Source organism: Aquarana catesbeiana, linkage group LG13 (genome assembly GCF_042186555.1).
Source record: "Aquarana catesbeiana isolate 2022-GZ linkage group LG13, ASM4218655v1, whole genome shotgun sequence".
Lineage (NCBI taxonomy): Eukaryota > Metazoa > Chordata > Amphibia > Anura > Ranidae > Aquarana > Aquarana catesbeiana.
This window is the reverse complement of record NC_133336.1, coordinates 126,822,121-126,837,524: the sequence shown is the minus strand read 5'-3', so window position 1 is coordinate 126,837,524 and position 15,404 is coordinate 126,822,121. Positions and strand designations below refer to the sequence as shown.

Here is a 15,404-nt window from a genome sequence, read left to right as displayed (position 1 = left end):
CCTCTATTGTGGGGCCAAAGGTCATTTTCGTGACACTTGTTCTCTTCGTCTGGAAAAACGCTCGGGGCTAATACATCTGGAAGGTGGAGTATTAGACCCTGAAATATCACCTTCTCGTCTTCTTCTTTCTGTGTTCCTTCATGTTGGCGCTTCCTCTCATTCGGTCTCGGCAAATTTGGATTCCGGAGCCGCTGGCAATTTCATGGATTGGGAAACTGCATCTTCCATGAGACTTACCCTTTTGCCCCTTTCAACGCCATTGGTGGTCTTGGCGATTAATGGCACTGTTCTCCCAGGGGGCCCTATCCACTTCCAGACCCTCCCTGTTAAGATGTCGGTAGGGACACTCCACCAGGAGTGGATATCCTTCCTTGTCTTACCTAAGGCTTCATCTCCTATCATATTAGGTCTTCCTTGGTTACGGTTCCATTCTCCATGTGTTGACTGGACTGCTGGACGGATCCTGGCTTGGGGGTTCCTCCTGTTCCTCTTCCTGCCTACTCAAGGTTACCCCAAAAGAGAAACTTCCTGTTGCCACCATCCTAGTATCTCCTGCTCTTCCCGCTGCATATAGAGATTCCTAGAATGTCTCCTGCAATAGTCAGGCTGAGGCACTCTCTGGATCATGTGGCACTCTGGATGAGGAGCCCACCTGTGAACTTGAGCCGATCATTCACTCCAGTTTGCATGGTCGTTTACCTTTGCCTGTTCCTGGACCCCCTTGGACGCACACCCAGGCTGACTCGTCCTCCAGTTCCACAGTCGCTACGCCCTGTGATGCGATTCTGGTGGTCGCTGCACCTGGCAATGCTGTTCAATCGGCCTCTGCACCAGTTCAGCCTATGCCCAGTGAAGCTATCCAGCTTGACACATCACTTTCTAACCAACCTGGTCTCAGGGATCCACTGACTTCTGCCCAGTCTGATGATCCTGTGCTGGATGTCCAGCTCATCTTTAAGGGTCTGGGGGACCCTGCTCAGACTCCTGATGGTTTTCTTATGCCTTTACCCATTCCTAAGAAGCCTTTAGCCCTCAATAAGTCCTCTCGTCCTCTCCCTACCTCGGTTTCGGTCTCTGAGGATAATATTAAGTACGAGGTTAGTCAAGTTCTGGATTCCCGGCGCCGTAGAGGCATTCTTCAGTACCTCGTACATTGGGAAGGGTTTGGTCCTGAGGAGAGGTCTTGGATCACTGCATCTGAGATCTTTGCCCCTCGTCTGTTGAGGAGGTTTCATCTGGAGTTTCCCTTTAAACCAGGGCCCAGGCAGGGGAGGGGGAGGCCTCATAAGAAGGGTGGGTCCTGTCATGGTTATGCAATAGAGTTTGTCTGTCAGCTTACCTGTCTCCATGTGTTCATCTCTAGAGACCAGCTGACCCTCACCTGACTGCTTTTATATACTCTCCTCTAGCATGGCTCCACCCCAGCTCCTATCAGGGAACCCTATATTAACCTGTGCACTGCAAGCCAGCAATGCTGATCAACCATTGTGTGTTAGCTTTTGTGTGTACTTGCTGTGTTTCCTACGTCTGATTCCAGTTACCAACTTTGGCCTGTTCTCGACTTTCCCTGTCTCCTAGTCGCCCTGACATTTGGCTTATTCCTTACTTTCCTTGTTTTTCCAGCCTGCTGCCTCCTTCCTCTTCTCCTGTAGTCTACCGTGAGCGTGAGCTGTGAGACCCTGGGGGGCCGCGACCTGGAGCCAGACTGCAGCTCAGTCCATCCTCACCACTAGGGGCTCTGGTGAACACCTGCTGGCTCTTAGACTCCACGCCCTGGGGAATCTATGCTCTAGCTCCCAGTGGGATCTGTGTTAGTGCTTCCTGAACCTCCCAGGGTTCAGCAGCAGTCGGTCCTAGGGTCCACTACCTAGTGGTGCACTTCCGACTCCTACGGAGTGCATCTGTCACCTAGCCTCAAGGTGACCTGACACATCTTCAATCCCTGCAGATTTGCACCCTCCTCATTTAGGTGCAGTCCGTCCCTTCTATAGAGCTGGAAACCAACTGAGAAGTCGGCCCATTTCCTCAGGAACCCAAACCCCTCCTTTCTACACCAGCTCCTGAGCCACTTGTTTACTTCCCTAAACTCCCTTTGCCTTTCTGGTGTGGCTCAAGGTACCGGCAGTATTTCTGAGAATACTACCTTGGAGGTCCTTTTCTTCAATCTAGTTCTAAGTCCCTAAAATCGTTTTTTAGGACACTCCATCTTCCTTTGACTTTGTCATTTTGTGCCAATGTGCACCATGACAGCCGGGTCTTCCCCAGTCCCTCACAGTAATCTGTCCACCAGATCTGTGATGTGCCGAACCCGAGCACCCTGTAGACAACATACAGTTTGCCACTTCAGGTCTTTGTGACAGATTGCCCTCTCTGTCCTTCTAAGATATGAGTCCCCTACCACTAAAATATGTATTTCCTTTTCCTTGGCTTTACTCCCGACCTCACTGGAGGAGTTATTCCCCTGGTAGCTAGGGGAGTCATTCAGCTCCAGCAGTGCTGGTCCATGACTGGTTTCACCATTGTCACTCAGCGGGGCATACTGTTCAAGCCCAGGACCAGCCTCCCTGGCACTTTCCCCTCTACCCTTTCTGACTGTGACCCATCTACTCTGCTTTGGTGCCTGCCACTCATCTCCACCCGCCTCTGTGCTGGCCCCTGCCGATACCTGCCGGGTTCGATCCCAAATCTCCTTTGGTATAGAGAGTCTTCTCAGTGTTGACAGTTTCTTCCCTAGATTCAGAACCTGGGCTTCCAGGAAAACAACGTGCATACATTTTGGACAGCAGTAATCGCCCTCGATTGGATGATCAAGGAATGCATACATGCTGCAATATGTACACCGAGTCGCATCTCCACACCCACTGGGCATCGTACCCACTAATTTAATGGGGATTGGGAATTATACTCTGTCCAATTTAACTAACAGTCCAGTCTGTTGTCTCCACTGCAGGTTGCGCTCAACCACAGTAGTAGTGCAGAGGGAGAGGAAGTCAGGAGGAACATGGTTTCTCTATAGTTTCCTGAGTCACTGCAGAAGTGATCTGATTGGATGCTGGCCACCCATGGGACTCTCGAGGCCATCCTAGGTGTGTATGGCAAAGTCTATTTAAGACCCTGATCCCTGTGTTTGGCACACATTTGCATGTGGGTAGTGGTAGGGACAGGTAACCCATCTGTCAGGGACAGTATTAGCAGCAATGAAAGGTTGCAGTCAAGTAGGGAAAGCTTAGGGCTCCGCAATCTCCTTGGAACATCTTCCTGATTGGGCTCGGAATGGTCAGGCTGCATTTCCCTCCAGACAGATGCTGACAGTTTGGCTGATACCTGCTCCGCTACACACTGTTGGCATCCATGAGTGTTCCTGGCTGGGCCTCCTCCTACCTGGTTTGTTGTGAACAGTTTTGCCTTTACCTATACAAGTTCCACTATTTGCACCTGGACTGTGTGTGTGTTATTGCCGCCACACCATGCTGCACCCACCCACAGGAGGTTTACTTCAATGTCATTAATTTTTTTGATTTTCACTGGGAAATGCTTTGAAGTAGAACTCCATAACTCCATCCATAATACAAGATCAAACAGCATATTAAAGAAAAATATACAGTATTTTTCTGCAATGTTCAGCTTCAATTAAAAGATTGCTTCCACAGTTCTTTTTTCTGCTGCTAGATATCCTCAAACCTACTTCTTCTGCGTCCAGGTTGTCCTGGGTCTGTCCCAGTCTGTTACTGGACACTGAAAGGAGAAGCGGCACAGTAATAAGGTCACCTCTTTCTCAGCTTTCTCCTCCTATCAGCATGCTCCTTGTTAGCACATGAACTGATTGGCTCCTTGTACATCTTTTCATAGGACAAGACCCTAAAATAAGGGAACTTATGTACCCCCCAGTACAGTGCTATTCCACTACCAAGGCTCTCCATGCTCCAGCTGTCCGTGCGCTACACTCCAATCTAATAAGTTATTTTGGGGATCCAGCAGGGTCGTCCTTTCACTTGGGGGCCTTTGCGGAGCTATTTCTGAAGCCGGGGGATAACCATTACATACGCTGGCTGGTCAACTGACAGCCAGTGTGATTTTATCTAAAATATGCAATTTGTCATCTCATCCAAAAGTGCACGCATGTGTACATCTTATGCACGTCCTTTTTATTCTTAGAAAACTTTTTACTGAATGTATCTTCTACATATATAATTTTTCTCTCTGCAATACGCCTCTGAAGAAGGGACATCGTCCTGAAACATGTCAGGCTTTTAGAGAAAACATTTGCTTATAAATGGAAGTATACAACAATTATATAAAGAAAATCCACTGCATAAGCACTTTTGTTGAGATTTATGTTCAGTGTATTCTGTTTTTATGCTTTTTCTAAATAAATAAAAGATTTTTTACTTAATCTAATCGCATTGTTCGCCTACAAAGTCCCACTGTACTGGGGGGTACATAAGTTCCCTTATTTTAGGGTCTTATCCTATGCATTTATTTGGGATGTTGGCAACTTTTTGAAGGCAATATAGTTGACCTTCGGTGGTTCACCTTACTATACTTGTACATCTTTTGTCTCTCATTCTGGCACTACTGTACAGAGACTGCAAGAGGCTGATACCAGATCAAATTTTAGGCACATACACTACTTTCTTTTAAAAAATAAATGCAACAATGTAATCATTACTACAGGGCTGCATTCATTTGAAAATGCAATTCTTGCCCTCACACTCCAGTGCTGTGTGCTGGTTTAGGTGAGTAACAGCCACCCTCTTATTACAAGCATCCTCATATAGATCTGTAGCTTCAATGTGAGGATGCAGTACAGAAGAGGTGCATCTGACCGGATTGATTAGACTATGAAGTGCACTGGGCCATGTGGTCAGTTTGGTGCCTTTTGGCCTGTACAGTCATAATTAATTACAATGCACAACTGCTGTAGCAGGAAAATATAAGTAAGACTATGAAAATAGGGGCTATTAGTACAATGTCTATCTATCTGAATATCTGCTTCTGTGACAACATTTGGGCTTTTAATATCAAGCCTATGTTGTACTGACCTTTTCTTTCTCTATGCGGCACATAGATTGAATTGCTTGTAGGTTCCACAAGCTGCCTGCTGTTTTTGACATGAATACAAGTTGCGAGTAGCTCTTTGCTGGAAAATAGATAATATGTTTGTGAGTATGGCAGAAGTAGAGTATACCATTACCATCAGGGAATTACATATGACGAAATATAGGAAATGGTAAGACAGTAGCTTCATGAAAAACGTTTACTTCTAGATGACAGCAGTATTCCACATAATGTTTTATTAGCTGATTGCTGCTGTAGTATAGACTGTGCATCTGCGTACTTTGTATATTTGCATCTAAGGATACTGTAAAGTTTAGAAAACCTATGATCAAAGATTCATCTGCCTGATAACATAAAGTAGGCATGTATTATTTGATCTCCTTGAATAAAAATGTTTTCATTGATGTACAAATTATTATTTCTAGCTTTGAGAAGTGGCAGCTGGGCGCAAAATGGGGGCAATGGAGGTTATTAGGACAGTTCAATAACATGTTGACTGCTGAAGCCACATTCAGAATAGATGTATTTAATATACAAGCCTATAGTTTTAGATATAAGCACGGAGAGCAGCACAGCACAATATATAGGGGGTTATTTACGAAAGGCAAATCCACTTTGCACTACAAGTGCAAAGTGCACTTGAAATTGCACTGAAAGTGCACTTGGAAGTGCAGTTGGTGTAGATCCGAGGGGGACATGCAAGGAGAGTAAAAAAACAGCATTTTAGCTTGCACATGATTGGATGATAAAATCAGCAGAGCTTCCCCTCATTTCAGATCTACCCCTCAGATTTACAGCGACTGCACTTCCAAGTGCACTTTCAGCGCAATTTCAAGTGCACTTTGCAATTGTAGTTAGCACTTGTGCAAAGTAGATTTGCCTTTCGTAAATAACCCCCATAGTGTTGATTTGAAAAGAAATTGCTCTGAGTAGCTAGGGAGAACAAGACAATTTATATGTTTTACCAAAAGGGTGGGAACTAGCTAACTATCTAAAGTTCCTTTGAAGTCAAATCTTAATACTCTGGTGATTTTCATTGATATGCAGATGGTCATTCACATAAGCTTGTCAATTTTAAGGCTTCCTTCAAAGGGTGAGATAGCACTCTTTGCAAATTAAGGTGTAAATAGCCTTTGAACACAATCAAGACAATTGTTACACAATGTGACTTCTAACAGAATATAGAACCAAATATATATATATATATATATATATATATATATATATATATATATATATATATATATATATATATGCTAAATCAGAAATACATGGTTTGATAATCATAAATACATGTTTGATAAATAAAATGGCTATTCCATTTACCCTATCATCATTCATCACCTTCCTAGCTATGGGGGAGGGGTGAGGTTGGACCTCATAACTGGACTTAGGACACACCTAGGATCATGGGACCAAGTACTACATGTACTTGGTCCCATTGGGAGGGGGGGGGGGCAGAACAGTATAATAAATTGTAATAATAGCTCTTCTTTAAGCACATATAGTTTATTTTAATTTCATTATGTACAACAATTAGTTACATGTGCAGTAAATAAGACTGCTCGTGCACTCACACTGGGAAAATGCTACGTCAAGTTTCAAATTCATCTCTGAGTGACACATTTCACCAAAATGCTTTGGCTCTTGCAATCTATTTAGTTGTGTCTAACTTTGAATCCATGTTGGGCCACCCTGTGTGGTCTCTCCTAAGTAGATTAATTCAAAGGATCATGAAAAAAAATTAAACCACATAAAAAGACTGTGTTTTACCCAAACCACTAAACAGTGTGTGTCCTAAGTCTGCAACAGGGGAACTGTCTGCAGCACAACCCATCTCCACCATCAGGAGCTCTGGAGAAGACAAGGCAGTTCCTTAGACTCTGCACCTCAGCCCTTCCATGGGCCCTCACCATTGTTGCATGTGCGGACATGCTGCATTCTCCCCAGATAGTACCATTAGGTATCCTTCCTGTATTAGAATCCTTGTACGCATCAACTGTATCTTGTGTACCTGACTTCCTGTGAACCCTGAACTCCAGTGCTGCAAGTGGTTCTTACTAGCATTTCATTTCCTGCCTGCCCGTAAGACCAGAACCCCAGTGCTGCACTATACTCCTGCCATTCTTGTAAATCCTGTATCCTGTGCTCTCCAAGTCTCTTGTCTCTGCACTTACATGTTCCTGGTTAACTGTAGGATCAATGATCCAAGTCATACGTGATAGGCCCCCTTTAAGAGACCTATTGTTCATGATAAATGTTTCATTGAATTCAGGACAGTGTAGACAGTTTAGCTTGGATGACAGTTGAATAACATTTAGACATTTTTTTATCTCCTTCTAGGTCTTATTACCGTATCTAGAACATAGATTTACTTCAGCAGTAAAAATGACATCAGCCACAAACAACATTGATGGAGAAGAATATTTCTGAAAGCTTTTTGATGTCTGAAGAACTTTGATACTTATCATGTCAGCTGTCTGAAAAAGTCAAAGCTCAGTTTGCTATAATTGCAAAAAGATCTGCACACCTACCGTAAGTTTCTTGTCATGTGGACTGCGATAGTCCTGAAGAAAAGAATATTATATATGAACATTGTATGCATTCTTGGGTGTTGCAGTAGAGTCTTATGGAGGACTAGCTGTCAAAGTTACAGCGGAGGAATCAACTCAAGACTTGGCGTTCATACACTGTTAGACCAACATGTCATTTTTAGATATTTTTGTATTTTTTAGCCTTCTCAAAGCAAAATTAGATTTTTCTGCAGAAGTAAATTGGGTACATAAATTAGGAGGAATGTGAACTAGAAAAATAAATATTTAAACTAAGATTAGGCAGTTAGAGGGAGATGTCGAAATTTAGAAGGGATTGATAGGAATTGTAATTTTATCTGCCTTTCTTTAAAATGCCATTTATGTTAGGTTTTTTATGTGTTATGAGACTTAGTTTGTTCCATTTTACCAATATCACTACCTGTAATATTCACATCTAGTTAGGCACTACACAGCTTTAAGTTAATTACTGCTCCAGTTGGTATTGCTTGTGTTCACACTGTCCTAGTATATAGGAGATGAAGGGTGCAGGCTCAGCAAAGTCAAACGGCAGAAAATGGAGAAAGGACGGCCGCACTCCAAAATAATACCTTTATTAAATGAAGCTAAATTCATACATCAATCAGAGACACAGGTCCAGATGATAGCTGATGCGTTTCTCACCGTTAGTGGCGCTTAATTATAGCTCACTACACAGCTTTAGCTGTCACCAAAGGAATCTCTGCACTGAATAGTCAAGAAGCCAACTGTTCACAACCATGAATTGTTTGTTATAGCACTGTTATGTTTTGTTAGTTGTGGGGACCAAGACATGGGATTGACAGGGTAAATGGAATAGCCATTTTGTTTCAAAACATGTTAATTATCAAAACATGTATCCCTGATTTAGTATATATATATATATATATATATATATATATATATATATATATATATATATATATATATATATATATATATTGGTTGTATATTCTGTTAGAAGTCACATTGTGCTATCTCGCCCTTTGAAGATAGCCCTAATATTGACAAGCTTATGTGAATGACCATCCGCATATCAATGAATATCACCAGAGTATTAGGATTTGACTTCAAAGGAACTTTAGATAGTTAGCTAGTTCCAACCCTTTTGGTAAAAAATATAAATAGTATTGTTCTCCCTAGCTACACAGAGCAATTTCAAATCAACACTATGGGGGTTATTTACTAAAGGCAAATCCACTTTGCACTACAAGTGCAAACTACAAGTGCAAAGTGCATTTTAAATTGCACTGAAAGTGCACTTGGAAGTGCAGTCGCTGTAGATCTGAGGGAGACATGCAAGGAAAATAAAAAACAGCATTTTAGCTTGCACATGATTGGATGATAAAATCAGCAGAGCTTCCCCTCGTTTCAGATCTACCCCTCAGATTTACAGTGACTGCACTTCCAAGTGCACTTTCAGTGCAATTTCAAGTGCACTTTGCACTTGCAGTTTGCACTCGTAGTGCACAGTGGATTTGCCTTTCGTAAATAACCCCTTATGTATTGTGCTGTGCTGTGCTGCTCGCCATACTTATATCTAAAACTATAGGCTTGTATATTAAATACATCCATTCTGAATGTTGGCTTCAGCAGTCAACATGTTATTGAAACCCCTTGAGTTCTGGTGTTTCCCTATCAATGTCAACATGTCTCAGCTTACAGCAGTGTGACTACAGCCTTTACTGATGTACTAATTAATACAGAACTGTCTTCATTCTATTTTATATCTGCCTAGAGCTGTCTTTCCCAACCTTTCTACCCCTGAGAAACCCTAGAAATATTTATTAGTTCTCGGGGAACCCCAACTAAAATCATTTTATTGGGGGTCAATGGGAAAATCCCCCTTACATTGGTGACCAATAGGAAAAATGCCCCCCTTACAGTGGTGGCCAGAATGCCACCATTACAGACTACTAAAAATGTAATTGATGTCATGCTTCTGGCTCTGCCAAGTGGCATTGATTCTGGAACTATGCAGGTATCATTAATTTTGAGGTCAACCAGCCACAGCTCAAGAAACCTCTAGCAGCCTCTGGAGGAAACCTAGAGTTCCACAGAACACTGGTTGAGAATGGTTGCCTAGAGTTTAATTTTAAATAACCAGACCATCTCTATTATTTTGATTGTGACAGATAGGAATAAGTATGAATGTTGTATCTGTTATTTTGATTACGATTTAGGAGGATTTTAATCAACTATAGGGTAAACATTTCATGTGAAGGTTATTAGATTGCGATGACCCAAGTTTTGAAGATTTGTCCTGAAATACAGTAATAAAGAAATGAGACGCAAGTGGAGAAGAGTGTTGTTTTTTCAAACCTCAATAAATTGATTCTCAAAATAAAAGAAATTTTAAGGAATATATTTTATAACTTTTGAAATGTACTGCACTATACAAGTCTTTTAGCTGAAATATTATGAAATTTATACTGTATATATAATTTTTTAACAGGAATTTAAAGAGGATCTTCACACTAGAAAGAAAAAAATAAAAGTCATCAGCAACAAATATTCTTCACCGGTAACTTGTCATCGGGTAACTGGCTCCATTCTTCCCTGCAACATTAAGCCACTTTGCATGCCTGCAATCCACACCTGCCTTGCTGTAACCATCGGTAACTGACTCTCTTCCCTCTGACAGTCTGACCACTCTTCCCTGCAACACTGGGCTAGTTTGCTTGGCTGAAACCCACATTTACCTTGCTAAGACTTTTCAAACTGCTGTTTACACTTGTCTGTATTGACTTACACTCACTATTGATGGTGCCTTGACCATGATCAAACACCCAGCCTTATATTGCTGTCTCTATCCGGCTTTGCAATCTGTTTATGGAAGAAAACCTCCACTTTCATTATGTGCCTGTTTTTTTCACTCTTAATTGAATAATTGTTTACCCTCCCCCTACCCCATCCCAGTATAAATTCAATTCAGCTCTTAGGATGGCTTGCGAGGTTAGGCTTGCCACTTCTTGCACAAAGTGCCACTTCGGCGTTAAGTGCCTGGCACTTTCAACATGGCACTTCTACAAAAGCAAGAATAAACAGAAGTGCTCCACGTCAAGTCGTCTTTTCTCCCCTCCCTCCACCCTCCAATACTCATACTAATCTTCTTCTTTGCAATAACGCCCTCTTTCCTCAAACTCTCACTTCTAAACCCCCCCACAACCTGCACATATCTCCCTCACTTTTGCCCTCTCAATATTACTGCACTTATCACCTCCTGCTCTTTCTGAGCCCACACAATGTCACAATTTCCAATTCACTGCAGCACCTACCCTCGTATAAATCCCGCTCCCGCCTTAGCACCCTCATCCTCCTACTACTTCTAACTTCTGGGGGTATTGCCCCAAACTCTGGCCCTCCTCCAGCTAACTCTCACCCCCAGAATTGGCAGTCTACCTTCTTTAACAGTAGTCATAACCCTCACTCTCTTATCTCAATTCCCCTGATTCCATGAGTCAGCCCCCCCTCTTATGTGTGCCCTCTGTCAAATACTTTTTCTGCTCCAACTCTCTCAATCTTCTTGCTATTACCGAAACCTGGCTCCAGGAATCTGACACTGCCTCTCCGGCTTCCCTCTCCCATGGTGGCCTCATCTGAACTCACTCACCCAGACCCAGTGGATGGAAAGGAGGTGTCATAAACCATGAATCAGACCAAGACAGAAGTCTTGAGGGGAAAAAGTCTATGGAAATCACGGAAGAGGACAGGGGCATGTATGTCCGAGGATAAGACCCAAGAGCGTTCCTCCGGACCGTACCCTTTCCAATGCACCAGGTACTGTATGCGCCCATGGAACCTATGGGAGTCAACAATGGACTGTACTTCATACTCCTTATGGTTCTCAACCTGTACAGGGTGAGGACGTGGCACCAAGGTGGTAAAGTGGTTGCAGACCAAAGGTTTTAATAAGGAGACATGAAATACATTAGAGATACGCATATTAAAAGGACGGTCTAATGCATAAGCCACTGGGTTAATCCTGTGAAGAATAAGGAAAGGCCCAATAAACCGAGGTGCGAACTTCAGAGAGGGAACAGAAGTCTTGAGGGGAAAAAGTCTATGGAAATCACGGAAGAGGACAGGGGCATGTATGTCCGAGGATAAGACCCAAGAGCGTTCCTCCGGACCGTACCCTTTCCAATGCACCAGGTACTGTATGCGCCCATGGAACCTATGGGAGTCAACAATGGACTGTACTTCATACTCCTTATGGTTCTCAACCTGTACAGGGTGAGGACGTGGCACCAAGGTGGTAAAGTGGTTGCAGACCAAAGGTTTTAATAAGGAGACATGAAATACATTAGAGATACGCATATTAAAAGGACGGTCTAATGCATAAGCCACTGGGTTAATCCTGTGAAGAATAAGGAAAGGCCCAATAAACCGAGGTGCGAACTTCAGAGAGGGAACACGAAGTCAGAGATTGAGAGATAACAGCCAGACCCTGTCCCCAACCTGGTAGGAAGGCACAGGCAGACGTCTGTGGTCAGCATGGAGTCTGTACCTATCATTAGCATGTCGCAAAGCCTCCTGGACTTGTACCCAAGTGGAATGAAGACCACAGAGATGCTCCTCTAATGCAGGAATACTCTGCGGAACAAATGAGTCAGGCAACATGGAAGGTTGGAAACCATAGTTCGCCATAAACGGGGACAATCGGGAAGCAGAATTCAAGGCACTATTGTGAGCAAACTCTGCCCACGGTAAGAGGTCAGACCAGTTGTTATGATGGTCAGAAATATAGCAACGTAGAAATTGCTCCAAGGATTGATTGGCTCGTTCTGCGGCCCCATTAGACTGCCGGTGATATGCAGAGGAGAAAGCAAGCTGAATTCCCAACTAAGCACAAAAGGCTCACCAGAACTGGGACACAAACTGACCACCCTTGTCTGAGACAATCACCTTGGGTAGCCCATGTAAGCAAAAAATTTCCCAAGCAAAAATGGAAGCCAGTTCCTTAGAAGTGAACAACTTCTTAAGTTGAATACAATGAGACATTTTTGAGAACCAGTCAACCCACCTAAGGATACCTGTGTTGCCCTGGGAGTTGGGTAACTCCACAATGAAATCCATAGACAGATGGGTCCAGGGCCTCTCTCCATTTGGTATGGGTTGTCGGAGGCCCACTGGAAGTTGTCGTGGAGTCTTACTCTGAGCACACACGGAACAGGCAGCTACGAAGGCGATTACATCAGCACGTAGACTAGGCCACCAGAATTGTTGGGAAATGGCCCAAAAGAGTTGATCCTTCCCAGGGTGGTCAGTAGCCTTGGGAGAATGGTAAGTCTGGAGCACGGCAGTACGGAGACTCTCTGGGACAAAGCAGCGGTCACATGGTTTCTCAGGAGGAGCATGGACCTGAGCAGCAAGAATTTTGTCACCCAAAGGAGAAGTGAGACTGGAGCGAACTGTAGCCAGAATACGATCAGGAGGAATCACAGGAACCGGAACCGACTCCAATTTGGAATTGGAGGAAAATTGTCGTGACAAAGCGTCAGCCCTTACAATCTTAGTATTGGGTAAGAATGAGATTGAAACGTGACAAGAAAAGAGCCCATCGAGCCCTTCTGGGAGAGAGGCGTTTATCCTCAAACAAGAATGTGAGATTCTTATGGTCAGTAAGACTGAGAACCGGCACAGTGGTACCTTTGAGGAGATGTCTCCATTCTTTCAGGGCTAAAATGATCGCTAACAGCTCTCTGTCACCAATCTCGTAATTGCAGTCCGCAGGTGACAATTTCTTGGAAAAGTAGCCACAAGGATGCATAGGGCTCTCAGAGGTAGGACGTTGAGACAGAGGGGCGCCAACTTCAGTCTCAGAACCATCAACCAAAAGGATAAAAGGTAACGTAGGATCAGGATGTGCCAACACAGGAGCAGAAACAAAGGCAGCCTTGAGACTCTCAAAGGCCTTAATGGACTCCGGAGACCAACTCTGTGGGTTACCGTCTCTTCTGGTCATATTAGTCAGGGGCTTGACCAGAGACGAGAAGTTATGAATAAACTTCCGATAATAGTTGGCAAAGCCAAGAAAACGCTGCAGAGGATGTAAACCCACGGGTCGTGGCCACTGTAGGACTGCTGAAAGTTTCTCTGGGTTCATGGAAAAACCAGCAGTGGAAATGACATAACCCAGGAATTTAACATGTTCACGATGGAATTCGCACTTCTCCAATTTACAATAGAGATTGTTCTATCTTAGTTTCTGAAGCACACTACAGACATCTGTGTGGTGGCCCTCCAGGGACTTGGAAAATATGAGGATATTTGTAACGCTGTGGCAAACTGATCCATGCGGTGATCCTGCTCATCAAATCTGGAAAAAATATTAACAAGTGGATTAACTGCATCTTCTGAATTCATGGCCTTCGCCTACTGTCAGAAACCACGACTCAGACAGAGACAGAAGTATAGTTAAATCACACTTGTTTAATAATAAAAGTAAATAGAACAAACGTAGTCAAAACATAGCCAAAGTTCCGTAAACGGAACGGATAGTCAGACAAACCAGAAAGTCAGGGTGCCAGAGATCAGCGTAGTAGAACAGCAAGCAGGATCTGGAGCCAGAAGGAATGTCAGCCAAGCAGGAGTCTCTGTGATGTTAACCAAGGCGAAGGCAGAGATCATCTGGGCTGAAAGGCTTAAGTAGGCAGGACTGACGAGCAGGATATCAACAGGTGAGTCACTGGGGAGAGACAGGAGTTGAGCTGCCAGCTCAGAGGAAGGAAGGGCTGAGCCCAGCCCTGGCAGGAGGCGGAGTAGGGTTTCTCCTCTCCCCACAAAGCACCTTACAGGTTTTTCCTACATCTCCCTCTCTTTCCCTCTGTTCTTTTGAAGTACACTGCATTTGTCTTTTTTCCTCCAGTTTGTCAGAGGATTGTAATAATATACCAGCCTCCTGGCCCAGTGTCACGCTTTCTTGATGACTACCCTACTTTCTCTCCTCTGAAGTATCCGCCATCATCCTCTAACTTTAACATTCCAATCAATGTTAACACGTCAGCCACTTCTCAACTATTCAACTTAACCTCTTTTTTTTTAACACAAATGAATGCACTCCCTGCAACCTCTCTAACAACCGTTTTCCTCTCTTTGTTCACAACCTTATCAGTTTCACACTCTCCGTCTCCTACCTCCCATGCTGCCAACCTACAAACACCGCATCACACCCCTGTCTTGCCCAGACCTGGCGACTTCTGTCTACAGCAACATACTGTCATCATCCCTGGACACATTCGCTCCTCTCTCTACATGCAAAACCAGGCCTTGCCTGCTACAACCCTGGCCAATATATGACACCAGAAGACTCAAGAGATGCAGTCATGCTCTTGAGCAAGCATGGCGTAAAGCTAAATCCCTGCAAGACTTCACCCACTACAAATCTGCTCTTCTCAAAAACAACACCTGCCTCAACACTGCCAAACGAACCTACTACACTACTCTCATCAAAATCCTTCATCCAAACCTCATCAACTCTTTTCTACCCTTTATTTCTTACTTCACTCCCAACTGCCTCCACCCACAAACTTGCTTACTGCCCAGGAGATCACCAATCATTTCAAAAACAAAATCAACAAAATTTATGATGAGATATCCAGCATCCAGCTTCCTCTCCCAACCAACACACCAGGTCCAACACCAAACTCAATATTTTCCTTCTTCAACCCTGTTATCCATGGTCCACCTCACTCACCTCACCACCCTGTCACCTCACAATTCCTGCGACCACCTTCCTGTTCTATCCTAAACTCTCTAACCCGTATATTCAAC

The 15,404-nt window shown here is 43.7% G+C and overlaps 1 protein-coding gene across 4 annotated transcripts in view; it reads right to left on the bottom strand.

Moving 5' to 3' along the window:
• The window catches only part of DISP2 (dispatched RND transporter family member 2), a 122,106-nt gene that overhangs the window by 34,963 nt on the left and 71,739 nt on the right, over positions 1–15,404 (bottom strand). For all 4 annotated transcript variants that reach the window (XR_012237118.1, XR_012237119.1, XM_073609912.1 and 1 more), the window contains one exon: positions 5,043–5,140. Coding sequence is in view for 2 of the 4 variants with exons in the window: in XM_073609912.1 (XP_073466013.1) it covers positions 5,043–5,140 (98 nt within the window). In the remaining 2 variants the exon portion in view is untranslated. The remainder of the gene's footprint in view (positions 1–5,042; positions 5,141–15,404) is intronic.